Source organism: Coenobita brevimanus, chromosome 2, assembly GCF_032717465.1.
Source record: "Coenobita brevimanus isolate Jiangsu-jjx chromosome 2, ASM3271746v2, whole genome shotgun sequence".
NCBI lineage: Eukaryota > Metazoa > Arthropoda > Malacostraca > Decapoda > Coenobitidae > Coenobita > Coenobita brevimanus.
The window spans coordinates 31278289-31297866 of record NC_136955.1 but is presented as its reverse complement, the minus strand read 5'-3'; the positions used below and the strand labels follow the sequence as shown (position 1 = coordinate 31297866).

General features: G+C 47.2%; 1 protein-coding gene across 1 annotated transcript in view; it reads left to right on the top strand.

Moving 5' to 3' along the window:
- The first annotated feature begins 7388 nt into the window (after positions 1 to 7388).
- The window catches only part of LOC145392063 (cytochrome P450 2L1-like), a 135491-nt gene continuing 123301 nt past the window's right edge, over positions 7389 to 19578 (top strand). The window contains exons 1-3 of the mRNA XM_080266522.1: positions 7389 to 7437; positions 8266 to 8484; positions 10173 to 10372. Of these exons, the coding sequence (XP_080122648.1) occupies positions 7389 to 7437; positions 8266 to 8484; positions 10173 to 10372 (468 nt within the window). The remainder of the gene's footprint in view (positions 7438 to 8265; positions 8485 to 10172; positions 10373 to 19578) is intronic.

The window sequence follows — 19578 nt, the reverse complement described above, 5'->3', positions numbered from 1 at the left end:
GTATTCACACTCAGACATCCATTTACAAAGTCTAATATCTCTACCCCCTCAACTCAGTACAGCCATCTCCATAAATCAAGATCTCTCTACAATCAAAGTGAATGTGACAAAGCATCCTTTGTCTCTTTAATAAAGCTAGTAAAACTAAATGTGTATACAGTTTTACTAATAGACATATATTGCCAGATTCGTACACACTCACCTTTTAATGCTACTAATATTCCCATCTCCAGTGCAAGTATTGAAATTCTTCTCTTAAATGTCTTCACTGGAATCAGTGCCTTCTCAGCTGGTCCTCCTCATGTCAGATCACTCTATAAAACCGCCTCAAAGAAACTTGGATTATTGTACAGAGTCCGTAACCTCTTCGCTGATGAGCAGTTAGCTATAATTTATAAGAGTCATGCAAGCCTCAGCTTGAATATTGCTCACCCTTGTGGAATGGTTGTGGAGAGGTTGCATTAAGACAACTAGACAAAATTCAGAATAAAGTTGCTGTTAGAATCATTAACAACCCTGCCATTACATATAAACTACTCCCCTGCAAGTAAGAAGGAATGTTGCCTCCCTTTGCATTATTTTACAGATACTTTTTTTGGCAAATGCTCAGACGAAGTTGCGTCCATGGTGCCACCTCTCCCATGTCTTCCCCTCGTGCTACATGGGCATCTGGTAGCGCTCATGACTGGAAATGTCACTGCCAACCATATTGCAGAACTTCCTGCACTATCAGAATTCTTTCATTCCCCGAACTGCATCTCTCTGGAATCCTCGCTTCCCAGGCAGAGTTGGTTTTCCTTCAAATTTCAACCCAACAACTGTTCAAGTCTAACTGTTACAGAGATATTTTAATGAACAGAGGGACACCAGTAATCAGGTGTATGGATTATTTTTTTCACCTATTTGTTTTTCCTTCCTCCGTCTCTGTTATTTATAAAATGTATATATATATATATATATATATATATATATATATATATATATATATATACAGTATATATATATATATATATATATATATATATATATATATATTCGTATATTCCCGCATCATACAAGGTTTGATTGATAAGCATTCGACCTTCAGCTGGTGGGGAAAAAAAAAAAAATTACTTGCTAACCGAGTTAAAGTTTTAATCCCTCTCAACGTATGTTCCTTGGGACTCAACACCCAGCGGCCCTTCCATTGCTGGAAACATTTTGTAAAATCATATTTGGAAAACAAGATTTCTGTCGCATTTTCCTTCATCTCATTTTTTCGTCAAATCCTGTAACCTTGAACAGCATCGTCAGTTTAGGAAATAACCAAAAGTCGTAGTGATTCATTTCTGGAAAGTAAGGAGCCTGCCAGGCCTGTGTGATCCTATGTTTGGCCAAAAAATCCTGGATGAGATGGGGTGAGTGGGCTTAAGCGTAGTCGTGGTTGAGCTGCCAGTCCTCTGCCTCCCACACTTGCACTATGGTCCTTTCACTGCAAGAAATCCATTCAGGGTGGGGCCCACCTGGTGAATCACCTCTAGCGATGCTGCCAAATCAACCGTAGTACATCCCTCTCTCTCTCTTATTTCCCATCTATGTGCTATTTGAAATTGTTTTTTATATTCTGTATATAGTAAAGGAAGCTATATAGTATCACTTTTTAGAATTATAACAACGATTTGAATGAATTCTATGACACGTGGCAGGGCTTTTTTCTCATGTTGCCACGCCGAGGTCGGCGAGGGACCCAGGGTCAGAGAGAGGATTAGACCTACAGGGGAAACCTCTTAAAAATAAAACGCCTAGACTTTTACCTCATAGGTGGTGTGGAAAAAAGTTGAAAATAAATAATAAATATATACAAAATATATATATATATATATATATATATATATATATATATATATATATATATATATACATATATATAAATATATATATATATATATATATATATATATATATGGAGAGAGAGAGAGAGAGAGAGAGAGAGAGAGAGAAACAGGTGGGATGGGGGTAGGTAGGGAGACAGAGTGATAATCCGATAATTCGTGGTCATATTGGCAATGTTGCACTCGGGGAAAGTCCAACTTCTGTCACACCCTGAACGGACTTTTTCTTGCTGCGAAAGGACCATAACCATTTACAACTCCCCCACCCCCTACACACTGAAACACACTGATGGGTGGATGGAAAGAGGGATGGATTAAAGGAGGAATGACTGGAAGGAGGGGTGGAAAGTTAAGAGAATGAATGGATGGAGGAATAGAAGACTGGATAAATTAATGACTGGATTGATGAGTGGATGGATGAAGGGGGAGAGGAATATCTGTAGGTGAAAGGATTGATTGTCAAACTAACGAATATGTGATGAGCAAGGAGAACACGTCCTCAAACACAAGCTACTCGACAGTGACTGGATTGGGCAGCAGCGCCGAACATACATGAGTATGCGCGCAACGATTCAAGGTCACTTCACTGAGTTGCATACCCGTCCTCATACAGGTTTACGAAAAAAAAAAAATGGTTGGATACTTTTCGATCACACCTCTTTTTCCTGGCCCACACTCGATCAGCTTTCTTCTGTACTTTCCATCTCACCCCAGCCCATGTTGTCTCATTATATCCCGAACAGTCTTTCTTTGGATTTCGCTTCCCGAGATTAAATTTCTCTAGACTCAGTCCACAGCAGTTCAGATCCAATTGTCACTTTCTTTTCTTCAAACGAATCAAGGACTCCTGAGGAGTAGACTGTAGCACAAGTCGAGCAGGGCAGTACTTCCAAAGTGGATGGAGAGCTGAAGACAGGGAGAGCTGGAGCTCCCATTTCATCAGCCTTCAGGACTAGTTCCTGACCATCCCCCTTTGCTGAACTTATTCATTGTTTCAGTGACACAGAGAGTAGGGCACCATACTCTCTAGTACAAGCTTCTCTAACTGCCATCACTAAACTACATGCACAATACACACTACACTTCCTTTTCAAAATTAAAATAAAAGATAAATGGCGCAAAACAATGCCGCGGAGTCCCCGTGGGGGGGGACCATAAATGCCTCCATCATCAGCCCCACTCCCGTTACCGACTCTTTGAGTTGCCCGGATCCACTATCTGACTCACTTCTTATTCATTTCTGCAACATTCACAGCCTTTCCTCTAACTTTCTTTCTCTTGAGCACCACCTCTCCTCCTCTAAACCTCATCTCTTTCTTACTGAGACCCAGCTGTTTGAGGCAACTGACAGCAAACCCTTCTCTGTATCGTTCTACTTTCTCTATACTCATTTCAAAGCCAAAGGTGGATGTTGCGTATATGTACGCAATGACCTATCTTGCTCTAATGTTCCTGAACTTGATTCTTCTGAATTCTCTTCTCTCTGGCTTCGGCTCTCTTGTCATTCTCTGACTAAATATATCTGCGCTGTTTACTTATCTCCTGATTCTACTGACTATCAAAAATTCTTCGACTATCTTACTTCTACAGTGGAACACATTCTATCCATTTCTCCTTTCTCAGAAATCTCCATTCTAGGAGATTTCAATGGTCACCACCAACATTGGCTCTCCTTTCCTTTCACTGATCCACCTGGTGAACAAGCCTTCATCTTTTCTATCCTTAATAACCTAGAGCAGCTTGTACAGCACTCTACCCGTATCCCTGACTGCCTTGGAGAGAGCTCCAACATACTTCACCTCTTCCTCACAACTAATCCTTCTGCTTACACTGTTAAGCTTTTCTCTCCGTTCGGCTCCTCCGATCATAACCTTGTTACTTTAACCTCTCCTATTGCTCCGGTACGGCCTGTGGACCCTCCAAAGAAACGTTATCTGTGGCACTTTGGAGCTGTGGACTGGGAGGTCCTCAGGCAGTACTTCTTTGATTCTCCCTGGAATGATTATATCTTCAGTGGCCGGGAGCCATCTGAATCTGCCTTGCGCATTATGGAGGTTATTCTCTCGGGCATGGAGGCATACATTCCTTTCTCATATCCTCTGACTAATACAAGAAAGCCTTGGTTTAATCACACTTGTTCTAATGCTGTCTGCAACAAGGAGAGGGCGTATAAAAGGTACCAGAGCCAACCCACCACCGAATCATTATCTTTTTTATGTTTCTGCCCGGAATTGTGGTAAGTCTGTTCTTCACTCTGCAAAATATAATTTCATCCGTTCTAAATGCTCTCAACTCTCCAACTTGAATTCTTCCTGCTCCTTCTGGCACCTTGCCAAAAACCTTTCTAACAACTTTACCTCATCATCCTTCCCTCCTTTATTCTATTCTGATGGCTCTGTAGCTATTTCTTCTACTGATAAAGCAGATCTCTTCGCACAGACTTCCTCCTCCAATTCCACCTTAGACGATTCCGGAGCTGTTCCTCCCTCACTTCCCCCCTCTGACTTCCTCATGGCTGACATTAAAATTTCTTCACCTCATGTATTTTCTGCCATCACTGACCTCAATACTAACAAGGCATATGGAGTCCCTTCTGATGGGGTCCCTCCTGTTGTTCTCAAGAACTGCTTCTGTGCTTACACCCTGCCTAGGTAAACTCTTTCGCGTTTGCCTTTCTACTTGTACCTTTCCTTCTTGCTGGAGGTTTGCTCTCATTCAGCCAGTCCCAAAGAAGGGTGACCATTCCCAACCCTCTAACTATCGTCCAATTGCTTTAACATCCTGTCTCTCAAAAGTTTTTAAAACCATTCTTAACTGAAAAATTTTAAAGCATCTTTCCTATTACAACCTTCCTTCTGATCGTCAGTATGGGTTCCATCAGGAATGCTCCACTGGCAATCTTCTCACCTAGCTTTCCGATTCCTGGTCATCCTCCTTTCGGGACTTTGGTGAAAGCTTTGCCATTGCACTTGACATCTCAAAGGCTTTCGATCGAGTCTTGCCTAAATCTTTAATTTCCAAACTGCCCTCTTACGGTTTCTATCCTTCTATCTGTGCCTTCATGTATATCTTCCTTTCTGGTCATTCTGTAGCTGCTGTTGTAAACGGCCATCGTTCTTCTCATAGATCTATTAACAGTGGTGTTCCTCAGGGCTCTGTCCTATCACCAACTTTCTTCTTTTATTCATCAGTGATGGTCTAAGCTGTACATCTAACCCTATCCACTCGTACGATGATGATTCCACCCTTCACCTTTCCATTAGGTTCCCAGAACGTCCATCTCAGCAGTTACTTCCACAAACAAGGGATGAGGCTATGGCACACCTAATGTCTGACTTGGCTTGTATCTCTGACTGGGGTAAAAATAATCTTGTTGTTTTTAATGCATCAAAGACTCAGTTTTTACACCTATCAACCCATCAAAATCTTCCAGAGGAATACCCACTTATGTTTAATAATATCCAGCTCAATCTTGCATCATCCTTGAACATGCTTGGGGTTTCATTCACACGAGACTTATCTTGAAAAGATCATAGTGCATCTCTTGTAAAATCTGTTTCCAAGAGATTATGTGTGCTAAGCCGACTCCTTGCCTTCTTTACTCCTTCACAATTGTTGACTTTATACAAGGGTTTTATACGCCCCGTTTAGAGTACAACTCTTATGTGTGGGGAGGCTCCCCACATACAGCTCTTCTCAATAGGGTGGAGTCAATGGCTGTTCGTCTCAACTCTCCCCCTCTTACTGGCTCCCTTCAACCTTGTTTCTTTACTGTGCTGTTTCCTCTTTATCTCTTTTCTATCACAACTTCAATGGTCACTGCTCCTCTGAAACGTCTGCTTGCATCCCTCCACCTCTACGACGGGCGTGTAGCACCCGTCTAGCAACAAACTCTCATCCCTTTGCTGTCCATCACTGTAATGCAAGAGTTAACCGTTACTCTCAGTTCTTCATTTATGCAACAGGTCAGCTCTGGAACTGTCTCCCTCTGTCTGTATTTCCTACTTCCTATGATCTCCCATTTTTCAAACGCATTGTGTCCAGGCATCTCAAAATGAATGGATCTTGAATTTGACTCTCTTTTGTATTGTTTTTGTTTCTTTCTTGGAAGGAAAGTTAATGCGGGCTCAGCCTTTGGTTCCTTCTTCCTCGCATTAAGAAAAAAGTTGGGTTTTAAAATGCTGGATTTAGGCTTCGAAGACGACACGACACCCCCAGAAGGAGCCTACAGAGGGGCGGACAACGTGCAGTCCAGCTCCGAGCGAGAGGGGCGTAAGTCCGCTCGGGCCACGCGCCCCTATGACCCGGAACTCGCCCGCCCCCACTATAGCAGGAAACTGCAACTACCTTACGGGCGACCTGACCCTCGACAAGATCCGGGTGGGGCTATTACTCTAGCTCCAGTCAGCACCCCTGAGACGACTGGTAGCCGCTCACCTCTCCTACAGGAGATGGCCTGCAGCCGCTCTGGAGGTAATAAGGAGAAAGCCTTTAGCCACTCCCACCTTTGTCAGGAGACGGCCAGAAGCCGCTCTGAAGGTGCCCTTAAAGAAACAGCTTGTAGCTGCTAGACCCTTCTACAGGAGACAGCCGGTAGCCGCTCTGGAGGTAATAAGGAAACTGCTGATAGCTGCTCTGGAGGTAATAAGGCGACGGCGGTAGCCGCTCTGGAGGTAATAAGGAAACTGCTGATAGCTGCTCTGGAGGTAATAAGGCGACGGCGGTAGCCACTCTGGAGGTAATAAGGAAATGGCTGATAGCTGCTTTGGAGGTAATAAGGCGACGGCGGTAGCCATTCTGGAGGTAATAAGGAGATGGCCGGTAGCCGCTCTGGAGGTAATAAGGAGACGGCCGGAAGCCACTCTGAAGGTGCCCTAACAGACACAGCCTGTAGCCACTCGACCCTCCTACAGAAGATGGCCGGTAAACACTCTGGAGGTAATAAGGAGACGGCCAGTAGCTGCTCCGAAGGCATTCTCGAGTTGGCCTGTAGCCGCTCCCTTCCCCAGGCCATGGCCAGTAGCTGGGGCTTTGCGACGGCCGGTAGCTGCGCCCCTAGAAGGCCACGGCCAGTAGCCAGGCCTTACGAGAGGAGACGGCCGGTAGCCGCTCCTCCGTCAGGTGCTGACTCCCCTACATGAAACTATGACCCAGAGGGAGGTCCCAGTCTGGAGGACTACTGGAGAGGCCCCGTGACCACCACCGGGCTCTTCTTACTACAGCTAGTTCCTGAGAGGCCTTGCCTGACGGACCCTGACAGAGGCCGACGCCGCAGCCCACTCCTGACGGCATCCCGACCACTGGGGATTGCAGCCCACAGGACCTCTGGACCACCCTCAGGACCCCCGGGCAGGACATCCCTACACCCCAATGCCGGGGACCCTTGTCCTCTGTCATGTGTCTGAGTGAAAGATTCAGGCAGCTATTCGGCCCCAGCCCAGAGGGCCAGCCCCGAACCCCGAGAGCACGGGACCCTTCGCCACCAGCAGCTCCAGACGAGAGAGGACTCCCCTATGCATGAATCTGTGGCCCCTGAATACGGAGGCCCCCAGCGGAACTCTGCCTCGTCAGTAGTTAGGCTGAGTTGTTCCCGCCGCCCTTGTACCTGACCGCCACGACACCCAGTGAATGACAGTGACAGTGAAAGCGCAATGAAAGTAATACAGTGAAGCAAGGGCAGAACAGTGAATTATCAGAATACAGGAAGTCAGAAATAAAAGCATCAGTGTTAGTGTAATAGAAAGGTGGAATATATAAAGTAATTGTAAGATAGTGAATACGGCCGGGCAGTGAATTAAGTGTCTGTCTGAGTGAACATGCTACCATCTTAGTGATATAGCCTCACGCTGAGATCATATGGAGGCTCCAGTGCAATAACAATAATTAATAACACGACAGACAAACGAGTTAGACTGCCAACAGTGAAAACAGTGCCATGGCCTTAGTGAACAGAACTCCATGTGATAGATAAGACCTGGACTTCCCCCAAGTGATAGTATTTGGTCTCACTGCCGTAGAACTCCTGATCGTAGTGCTATTCACTTTACCTGATCTTCTCAAATAGTATCCTGCGTGATACTATACCCACAATCTAGGCCTAAGGTTTATAATTGTTCAGGATAATTATTCTTGTGACATCTACCCGTTCCACTTGTTGAATTTAGCAATACACGTGAAATGTTGTTGCTTTGAGTTTTTGTGTCCTGCCTCTCTCTTATTTGTCTAAGCTCCGGTCTAGAAAGAGAACCCAGCTACATACTAGGCGTTAGAGGGACGGGAAGCCGACCCCAAAACACCCAGCATTACAGGTGTATGTTTTTTTTTTTCTACAGTTCATTTGTTTTGAATTTGTTTTCATCTATTTAAGCAAGTAATAAATAATTTCTCCTCCCAGGCGTGGGAGGTCCAAACGGCCCCCGTTGGCACAACAACCGCCGCTTCAGCCTCCGTCAGCTGCGAGACCAGGGCATGGGCAAGTCCAAGCTGGTGTCGGCCGTACTGACGCAGGCACAGAAGCTGGTGGTGGCCATGAAGGAGCAGGCGGGCACACCGGCACCTCTACCAGTCGCACTCTTCAACGCTGTTGTCAACATTATTTGGCACATGGTTGGAAGTGAGTGGTGGTGATAGGTAGTACGAGATGAGGAGAAGTAGAAGGGAAAGAAGAGTGATGATACTGACAGTGTTGTTATTGCTGAGGAGGAGGAGGAGGAGAAGAAGAAGAAGGAGAAGGAGAAGAAACTTGAGGACGAAACGAATAGGAAGTTTGCTGCTGCTGCTGGTGAGGTAGTGGTGAAGAAGAAGGAAACGAAAAGGATGATGATGATGATGATGACGAAAACGCAAAATTGTTTACACATATGGTGTAACAGTCTGTACTATAAAAAGGTTTAGATAGTCACAGGGCCTTTTTTTTTTTTTAAGACTGCCTCTCTTATTATTATTATTATTATTATTATTTATTATTTATTTTTTAAGACCGCCTATTTACCAGTTTCCCACTCCGTCTCTCTTCTTTCCCCTCCCTCCACTCGCTGTGCTTCTTGGAGTAATGGCATTATTGTGCATTTGAGTGCAACGGTGATATTACTGTGTTCATAATAGCCACTGTTGGATATTCTGTGTGAGCATATTTGTGCCGTTCTTTAATTCCCCTGGATATAATGAACACACGTGTAGCCTACTGAGTTAACGATTGACATTTGTCTAGTAATGAGAGATTTATTGGGGGATTTCCAAACAGAATTCTCTAACAGCTTTTTCAGGAAGGCAAGTAGCAGAAAATGATCTAGCATGTGAACAAAAAAGTCAAAAGAGAAACGTAAACAGGAAGTAGAGGCATGTGTGAGGAATGTGCAATGTGCGTAGAAAAATAATTTCGTTCGTGAAGAATATTAAGTATGGAAGTCTGTTGACAATAGGGTTGAAGAGAGTGTGCTGAGATGGGTGGTCATTGATGGAAAATAAATGTAACCATGATGGTGAAGGGTATATGTGTGTGTGAAAGTGAGAGGGAGTGTGTTAGGCCAAGAAGCAGGTAGCGGAGGAGACCATGACAAGGGTCTTGTGTCTCCTTTTTGTCTTGACAACAGATCGATTGACTTTTTTTTTTTTTTTTTTTAGGTAGTTCATACAGAACACATATGTTAAGAAGAATGATAATAAACACGTGCAGATCGTTAAGAATGTGGGATAAAACATCGATTCCAGGGGCATGAATAGTGAGATGTCTGGCCCATCTCGATGGGCATTATTTAAATAGTTCTAACTCCATAATGCCTTTTCTATCATAGCTTTCAGAACTTTAGCTCACAGTATGGGCCTGGTTGGTGATGACTAACAGCAACAACAACAACACAACAATAATAATAATATTAATAATAATAATAAACTATAGTTATAGCATTATATCTTAATCCAGTAAAGGATGGCCACAAACAAATTGCCTCCATGTCGCCTAATTCTCTGTCATTTGGCTACCTTCTGTCTAGCTCCTCCCCCCTTGCCCCCTCATCTCCACTTAATCCTTCTTTCTCATCCTTGCTCCCTTCCTCCCACTCGACCTTACGCACACACACTTATTGTCAGTCTCTCGTTCTCCATCCTCTCCACATGACATAACCATCTGAGTATTTCTCTTTTTCGCTTTCGGTTACATGAACATTAGTACCACAATGTTCTTTTAGTTCCTCATTTGTCTGCCTGTCTGTCCATTTAACGCCATGTGATTTTCTCAGATAACCCATTCCCACTGTTCACACTCTTACTTATGTCCTTCCAATAATAATGTAACTTCCACAGGCCGACAGTTCGAAATCACAGACCCTAAAATGAGGCAGTTCAATGACCTCCTAGACGAATTCTCGATGGCCACTCCCAGATTGTACATCCTGGACTACATGCCGTGGATAAAGAATGTGTTGCCGGAACTCATCGTCAACAAGCTATTCAGCATCGGCGTAGTGGAACATGTCAAGAACAAGTTCATCTCATATTTCATGGTGGGTACTGAGATTCAACATGCATAAGTTCATCTCATTTTTCAGGGTGTTTACTGAAATTCAGTATCACATATTTCATGGTGGGTACTGAGATTCGACATGTTAGGCATAAGTTCATCTCATATTTCAGGGTGGGGTCTGGAATTGGTTTATATTTGTTCATAACACCTTAACAGTCTGATGTTATCATGACTCGCTTTCAGTTGAATTAAGTTTTTGGATTTAGCTGTGGTAAAATACAAAAATTAATTCCGCTTTGAGAGAGCCAGTGGTGGCAATATTAACACTTTGAGCCTCATGTGAATTCGCTTTTAGTTGACTTAAGGAAAGCTTCCTACGTTTTCTGGAATAAAATATTAGAAGTGTCCCGACCAAGAGAGGGTATTTGGTGACAGTACTCCACTTCCAGTCTCAGTTGATTCACTCCTCTCCTCCTTGACACGAAAAGACGTCCTATTAAAATTAAGTGGCGAAGGCGTGTGCAGAGCCCTAATATCTGATGGTTGTTTATCCAACATCTGTGAGATACAGTTATCCTGTATACCACGTTATAGAACTCATTCAGCAAAGTAGCAGCAGTAGCAGCAACAACAATAGTAGTAGTAGTAGAGTAGTAGTAGTAGTAGTAGCAGCAGCAGCAGTAGTAGTAGTAGTAGTTGTTGTTGTTGTTGTTGTTGTTGCAACTTCAGGCTCATCAGAACGTGAACCCAGCGGACATCAGGTCGAAGTTGTCCTCTACCGTGGTCAGCCATCCTCATTTCGAGAAATGGGGGGCGGAAAGGTGAGGCACATTTGTATAACTGGGTTCCTCCACTGCACAGCTATATCGTTCCCATCACGTGAAGGCGTCCCTCTCTAGTACCAGCCAGGCGGTAGAAAGTCTAATACACGTCATTCTCATCATGGTTTGCAAATGGCCATCCTTAATTGGAGTTTGCCTACTTCATTGCATTCTCAGTTTTACCATTTGTTTAGTCCGATGACATATTCCTTTAACCTGTTGGAGCCCAGTGTCCACAGTATTGAACAGAACTGGGAATTTTCAAACCTTAATAAAGTAGGAAACGCCTGGGTAGGGACCTATGAGCTTTGCGACTGTGAGCCAATAGGCGGAGGGCGGTATGCTTAGGACCCTCCCAGACCAGTGCCTCGCCCAGCAACCCTGGGATCCAGTGGGTTAAATAATTCTTGCCATGTCACCCCAAAACTTGTCAGGTTTGGAAAGACCTCTCTTGTTCAGAGAAAAATAATAGTGGTTTAGACCTTTCACTTCTAGGAGTCAACCCAAAACTGAAATACACTGGGTGGTAGCAAGAAAAAAATGTTCTCTATCTGAATTAGTTAACTGATAAATAGGGTAACGACGACAACGACGATAATAATTAGTTACCTATTCTTATTATGTAGCCACAAGAAGGAAACTTTGCCATTACTATTTATGGTATATAAGGTACAGCCGTGGTCATAAATAATCGCCTGTCCTCCTGTACCCCTTGCCACAGGCTGGCTCCTTTATGTGCGGAAAGTCACACTCAAGTAAGAGAGGCTGAGAGAGAAGGAAAGGTTGATGGGGGGACGAATGATGATGCTGGGGTGGAGTGAGGGAGGGGAGGGAGGGTAAGTAGAGGAGGGAGAATGAAATGCAAAATGGTCACACAATTTGTGTATTCAGGGCATGATATAAAGGAGTTAATATTCTGTAGATAATGCTGCATTACACTTTGTATAGTGGTATCAGGTAACAAGCTTGAAAATGCTAATGTCAAGGGCTGGCTTGTGAGAGAAAAATGCTGACGTGACAGATCAAACATTAGTGCGGAGTCGGATATTCGTATTTATCCGTGTATTTTGACTTTGGACGCAGAATGGAATCTGGATGGTTCTGACTTCCGTAATGTTTGTAAGAAATGTCCTCTATTGTTATATGTAATTAATTTTTGGAACCAAATATCATATGCAACCATTGACATGGCTGTGTCCTCAGGAAATATGATCATCCTTTCGGTATACACTCAATACAGTCACCACCATGTCAACAATTTTATGGCATCTCTATATGAAAAGGATATTTAAAATAACTGTGCATAAGAGGTAAATAAATTTGATGTCTGTGCGCCTGGGTGGATATAATAACGATATCTTTCATAATCTGTTAGAAGGAAAATGAAAAAAAATCCCACCCAAACTCCCAAAATATATTTGAAATACACACCTCAGCGAGAGACCACAGACAGGGTGGCGCAACACAAACCCCAAGGAGGGACCACGAACAGGGTGTCGCAACACCCACCTCAAGGGGAGACCACAGGGAGGTGCATAGGGCTCATGAAGGGCCCAGCCCAGACAGGCCTATGTCCCTCACTACCTAGTGCCCCTCTTCCCCTCAATGGAGCAAGCCAGAGGAATGCCGTTCCGGCAGACTACTCTCCAGCCAGACCAGCACTTGCCAGGATCGAGGTGGGACTTGTACTCCTACAGTCCCAGGTAGCACAACGATGACACCCACCGTCCGTGTCAGGGAGAAGTCAGCACCCGTACGCCTCTTTGTTGTTACCCCCTGCAGAACCGTGGTGGTGAAATGCTCACCCTAAGAGGAGACCACGGACAGGGTGGTGCAACACAGTGAGATGCTACATGTTCAGAGTCCAACTTCTCATTCTCTAGACATGAGCAACTGATCTGTGGTTCCCTTCAAGACCGGGTCTAGAGCATGCAACTAGAGGAACAGGGCATAAAAACTCGGGCCAAACAACCTTACACGTATACTGCTACAAAGTCAGCATAGTGCTTAATACAATTTAACACAGTACACTGTACAGATTAAGTGCACAATACAAGACAGGAGGACTCTGGCTGGGTTGCTGGGGGCTGGGCTATCACAGGTGTCGTCCAGATGTGGGAGGGGTCCCGTCAGATGTGCCTTCCCTTAGGAGGCATGGGACTATTGTTAGGAGCCGGGTCATCCAAGGTGGGCTGCTGGGTAGTGTAGAGAGGGGCCCTTCCCTGGTGGGGCTTCGATGAGCAGGTTGGCCTTCAGGACTGGGGCTGAACAGGGTGAGCAGATGCGCTTCTCTGCACCTGCTCCTGGTGGAGGATTGCTTGCTGGTGGGGCTGGGGAGGTCACGCCCCGGAGTCCTGGGAGTGCCCCTGGGTGATCGAGGGCTGTGGTCTCGCTTGGGTCAAGCCACCGTCAGTGGCTGTCTGCGGTGTCCCTTCGGGAGTCCGACAGCAAGGGACGACTTGGGGTGCTGGCTGTAGGGAGTAAATCCCCAGACTCATTACAGGGTCACTCCAAATCGCCTCCAGCTGCAACTCTGCCGGGGGGCTGACTCCGTGGAGAGAGCAAGAAGGGTGTCCTGCTCAGCCTCTGGATGGGTGAGGCATGCAAGGGACATCCTCCATGAGGGGCATCCCAGGGGTAGCAGACAAGGGACCTGGCATGGACGGTGGCCATCGCCGTAGTTCTGCGTACCCCTGGGACAGCAGGTGAAGGGCGTCTGGTGGCTGACCATTCCCCAGTGCTGACAGTGGCCATCGCCACGGTTCTGCCCTTCTCTGGGGTTGCAGCCGAGAGATGTACAGTGGCCGATCTCTCCCCGGTGCTGACGGTGATTGTCACTGCTGTGCTGCTCCCAGCAGGGGCCGCAGGTGAAGGGTGTATGGTGGCCGACCCTTCCCCGGCATGGACGGTGGCCATCGCCATGGTCCTGCAGGGGGTAGTAGCAGAGAAACGTACGGTGACCGTTATCGTGGTGCTACCTGGGACTGCAGGAGTACAAGTCCCACCCCGATCATGGCGAGTGCTGGTCTGGCTGGAGAGTAGTCTGCCGGGGCGGCGTTCCTCTGGCTGGCTCTGTTGAAGGGAAGAGGGATGCAAGGTAGTGGGGGACAGAGGCCCATCTGGCCTGGGCCCTTTGTGCACCCTATATGCCTCTCTGTGGTGTCCATTTGGGGTGGGTGTTGCAACACCCTGTCCTTGTTCCCTCCTTAGGGTGGGTGTTGCGCCACCCTGTCCGTGGTCTACCATTGGATTGGGTATTTCACCCCCTTCCTGGTGGGCTTGGCCAGTGGAAATTTCCATTGAACCTGGCGTATACTTAGTGTTATGGGGGATATGTTGGGTGTAGGGGAGGTGGAGGTGGTTGGGTTTAGTGGTGTTGGGGGTGTGGGTGAGGGTGTGGCTGTGTACCTAGCTGGTGGGCAGGAGAGCCAGTCAGATCTGGTTGTGGTGGTGGTGAGGACAGGTATGCGTGGCAAGAGACTGAGGCCATGTGGTGAGGCGGCCGGGTATGGGTGGGTGGTTGTTTGTTTGTGTGGTGGAGTTTGGGTGTTAGCGGATGGAGTCGTGGCAGTGGTGGGGGATGAGGAGCTGGTGTGGGGTCTGGCGTAGGTTGTGGTTGTGGAACGAGGGGTGTTTGGGAGAGAAGACTGTGTGGGTGTGGGAGTGCCAGGAGGTGGTGTGGAGCATCGGTGATGTGGTGATGTGGCTCAGGGTGGGTGGGGGGTCTCCTGGTTGGGTGGTAGGGTCTTTGTGTCCTGCGGTGATGGCGTGGTGGCGGGTGGGGAGGTGTCAGGTGAGGGTGCCAGGGGTGCAGAGGGGGCCTGTGGGGAGGGTGTGGAGCGGGTGGAGAGTGAGTTGGGGGACTTGATTATAGAAGGGGGAGTGGGTGAGGATGAGAAGTGAGAGGGCGTGATGTAGCAGGCGTGTGAGTCAGATGTGTGGTGGGGGTGGCTGGTGGTGGTGGAGTGGTGTGGTGGGTGGAGTAGTGAATGCAGCGTGGTTAGGAGGTGTTCGGTGGGGGACGGAATAACCACACATGGCGGTTACGGTAGGTGTGTGGGGTGTTATGATACTAGATGGCAACTTGGTAGGGGTTGGGGATGTTGATAACGGTGTAGGGTCCTATGAACCGTGGTGAGATCTTGTTTGGGACTGGTAATTGTGCTAATACAGCCGAGTCCCCTGGTTTGTAGGGATTGGATGGGGTGATGTTGGGTTGTAGGTCCTGATGTTTTTGTAAGTGATGCAGTTGGCTCTTGAGGGGATGGAGGGGGTTAGACATGTGAGATATGGAAGGGGGGCTGGAGGTGGTGTCAGAGGGGCAGGGGGAGGGGGGTGTTTCTTCAAAGACTCGTTCGTGGGGAGTAATGTCGTCTTCTCGGGGACAGGTGTTCATCCCCCACAGTACGATTTTTATGTGCACTGGCCAGTACCGCTTTTTGTCTCTTCTCTCCTAGCCCGCACCTGCTTGAGAAGAGTGTGGTGGATTCTCTCGCATATCCCATTCTCTTGGGGCCAGTAGGGAGAGGAGTGGGAAATTTGATAGCCGAAAATGGTGCGAGTTCCTTCCATAATTTGCTGGTAAATTCTGGGGCACTTCATCCCCCACAGTACGATTTTTATGTGCACTGGCCAGTACCGCTTTTTGTCTCTTCTCTCCTAGCCCGCACCTGCTTGAGAAAAGTGTGGTGGCTTCTCTCGCATATCCCATTCTCTTGGGGCCAGTAGGGAGAGGAGTGGGAAATTTGATAGCCGAAAATGGTGCGAGTTCCTTCCATAACTTGCTGGTAAATTCTGGGGCACTGTCTAAGTGAAGGGCTTGGGGAATGCCAAAGCAGGGGAAGACGTGGCAGACGAGGGCATTGGTCATGGCCGTGGCATGGTGTTCTTTGGCCAGGCAGGCAATGAGGAATTTGAGTAAGTGTCCACGAACGTAATGATGTAGCCAGCTTTAGGTTGTAGGGGGCCGACTACGTCCACGGACAATAGTTGCCGTGGTTTGTGGGCAGTGATGTTCCCCGAAGGGCCAGGCATTCGTGTGATGTCCTTGCCTACTGCGCAGGTCTGGCAGGCCTGGATGACTTGTTTGGCCAGGTTGGAGGGGCTGGGTGTCCAGTAGACGTCATTAAACACCTGCAGTAGCTTCTTGGTGCCGAGATTAATGCAGTTATCTGAGTGTAATTGGATAATTGAATTGCGGGCGGTGTTGGGGTTGAGCACTATGCGTCCAGACTGGGTGAACAGGTGGTCGCCATGCTGGTGGTGCTTAGAAAATAGTTGGGGCGGTATCCAGTGGGGGCGCTTTGTTATGCCACAGCATCAGCATTGGTGTATAACTTGCTGGGCTGATAGGAGATCTCGAAGTCGAATTCCTATAGAGTTTCTTTCCACCTGATCAGCCGGGCGTTGTGGGTCTGGGACTGGCATAGCCATTGCAGAGGCTGGTGATTGGTTATGATGGTGACGTGTGTGCCTGAAAGGTAGGCTCGGAAGTGCTCCAATGCCCATATGATGCCTAAGCATTCTCGTTTGGTGGCGGCATAGTTTATCTCACCCTGGTTGAGGGTGCACCTGGCACAGGCAATTATGTGCTCTCGCCCTTCTTGGACCTGGGTGAGGACGGCGTCGATTGCCACTAGGGATATGTTGGTGTATAGGCAAAAGGGCAGGGTGTAGTTAGGGAATGTGATGATCAGAGCAGTGACGAGTGTGGTCTTGAGGGTGTGGAATGCTGTGACACGATTGTCGGTCCAGATGAAGGGCTTGCCCTTTTTTGTCATATCGTGGAGGGGCTTTGCAATGTTGGCGAACCCTTTCACGAAGCACCAATAGTAGGATATGAGCCCGAGAAAGGTGCGGACTTCTTGGACATCTCGTGGTAGGGGAAGGTCTGTGATAGCATGCAGCTTGTCAGGGATGGGTGCTATGCCTTCCTTAGGGATGAGGTGTGCTAGGAAGGAGACTGACCATTCAGCCAGGATGCCAGGATACATTTTGATGGTCTGAGCTTAAGTCCCGCCTATTGAATGCGGAGGAAGACTTGCTTGAGGTGCTGGAGGTGGTTAGCCCAGGTCCGGCTGAAAATGATTACGTCATCCAGATATGCCAGGCAGATTTCGTAGGTGAGACCACTGAGGACTAGACTCCATTAGCTGGGATAACGTAGTGGGGGCGTTGCAGAGTCCAAAGGGGAGGACATTGAATTTGTAGTGTTCCCCGTTACTGGTCAAGAAAGCTGTTTTTCCTCTGTCGTCTGGGTATACAGGGACTTGCCAGTATCCTGATTGGAGTTCCAAGGTGGAGAACCAGGGTGCTCCATACAGAGTCGAGGGAGTTGTCTATCCTGGGTAGAGGGGTGGCGTCCTTTGTCGTCACATCGTTCAATCATCGATAATCTACAAAGCTCATGGTGCCATCCTTCTTTTTAACTAGGACGACTGGACAGAACCAAGGGCTGGTGGATGGAGATACGACGCCAGCATCAAGCATTTCCTGGACCTGCCGGTCTTCTGCGGCCCATTGCTTAGGGTTTTTTCGCCATGATGGTTGACGAATGGGCGGTCCTGTGGTGTGGATTTCATGCATCAGGTATTTGGTGTGCCCAGTGTCTACCAGTCCTGATGCAAAGAGGTCTTGGAAGTCCAGGAGGAGGCGTCGGAGGCTGTCAGCCTTATGTGGTGAGAGGTGTTCGGGTTGGGAGGGTAGGGTGGCAGGGGAGGAGGGGGGGTACACAGGGCTTGGCTTCTTCCCTTTCCCCGACCACTAAGCCTCTGGGGAGGTGAGTGGGGTGGTGGAGATTTTGACAATACGTACCGCCCTGAGGTGAGGGGACAGTAGACAGGAGATGGTTCCACGTGGTAGGTTAGGGAAGAACAGGATTGAGGTTCCGGTGGGCCTGTTCAGGTGTAGCCAGGCCTCATGCTGAGAGGGGAGGTAAGGGTGGAGGTGATGGTTGAGGGGAAGGTACTGTGTGGAGGAGCAGGGGGGGTAGGGGGGTAGGGGCAGAGGTGGGCACCCGGTACACAAAAAGCACCATCAGTAATGGTAACGTTACTTACCTAAAATTGTAGTGTCACTACCTGTACCAGTACAAAAAAAAAAAAAACGTACCAAGTACTGACTCGATACCCGGTACTCGGTACATAAACATGAATGAAGTAAACTTGCTCAGTATTGATTTTTTTTTTTTTTTGTTACCACACTGAGGACCCAGAGACCAGTCTTGTCAGAAGAGCCAGACCTGAGAGATGAAAGATGTTGTCAGACAACTGTCACAGTCACATTAACTATGGGGTGACTAAAGCATAAGGTTTGGCGACCGTTCAGTCCTTTACTTTCAGTACACAGATCGCTAAACTTTAACTGGCCACTGTAATTCACATCTTTATACACCTAGTTTAGTGTTTTATCAAAATAAACACAATTTTATGACTACATCATGTCATTACATGCACAATAATCTGATTAATAATTACTCAGTGTACTTCAATTTTCTTTTCCTGTGTTACCCTTGAGGAAAATGAGCACTTCAAAATGACAGTCACTGAGTCCCGCCCGTTTTGATTTTAGCGCGTCCTTCTCCAATGAAAACAAACATTCCACAGCTGCACTGGATGGTACTGGCGTGTTATAAGTTACAAATAAGTCTTTGAAAACCTTGCAAGGAAAGCAGTCCTTGGTGATTTTATGTTCTGGGGTTTCTCCAAAAATTCCATTACTAGCTTTATCCCAGTCTCCCTTTTCTTTCTCCCTTTTACATAGAGGGGTTTGAAAAACTCTTCCTTGACATCCTGCTCGTCATCATCATCAGTGATGCTGCTCTCCACATCCTCTAGCCTGTTCTCCAGTAGTGACACCATCTTCTTCTCCACCCCTCTCCTCATTTTCACTATGTTGTAGGAGGCAGACTCAGGTAACCACGCCAACCACGATAGCTTGAATTGGGGATGAAAGGCAGCAGCAAGCAGGCATGCAGTCAATGTCCTCGAAACAATGGCCAAACCTGCCTTCCGCACCCCCAGTCACTGCGTTCACTAGAGGCTAGCACACTGTCAGATTGGTGCTTTCCTTCACCTCTTTTAATTTCATGAGGCACATGGCCAGGGTCGGCAGCAGCACTCCCATGTAGGCCTTCTCCTCACCTTTTTTTATCACACGATGCATGAATATACATAAATAAAATGTACCGGTACTGAGTACTGACAAAATATGCTTTAAAATGTACTGTCGGTACCTATTTCGGTACATGACAAAAAAAGTAGTGTCGCTACTGCTACCGGTACTTGAATTATAACTCAGTACTGTAACTTGGTACTTTTGTATCTTGGTACTGCCCACCTATGGGTAGGGGGCAAGGTGGAGGACATGGCAGGGTGGGGGGGGGCAGGGCGAGGGAGGAGGCAAGGGTGTGCTTGTGCAGAGTGGC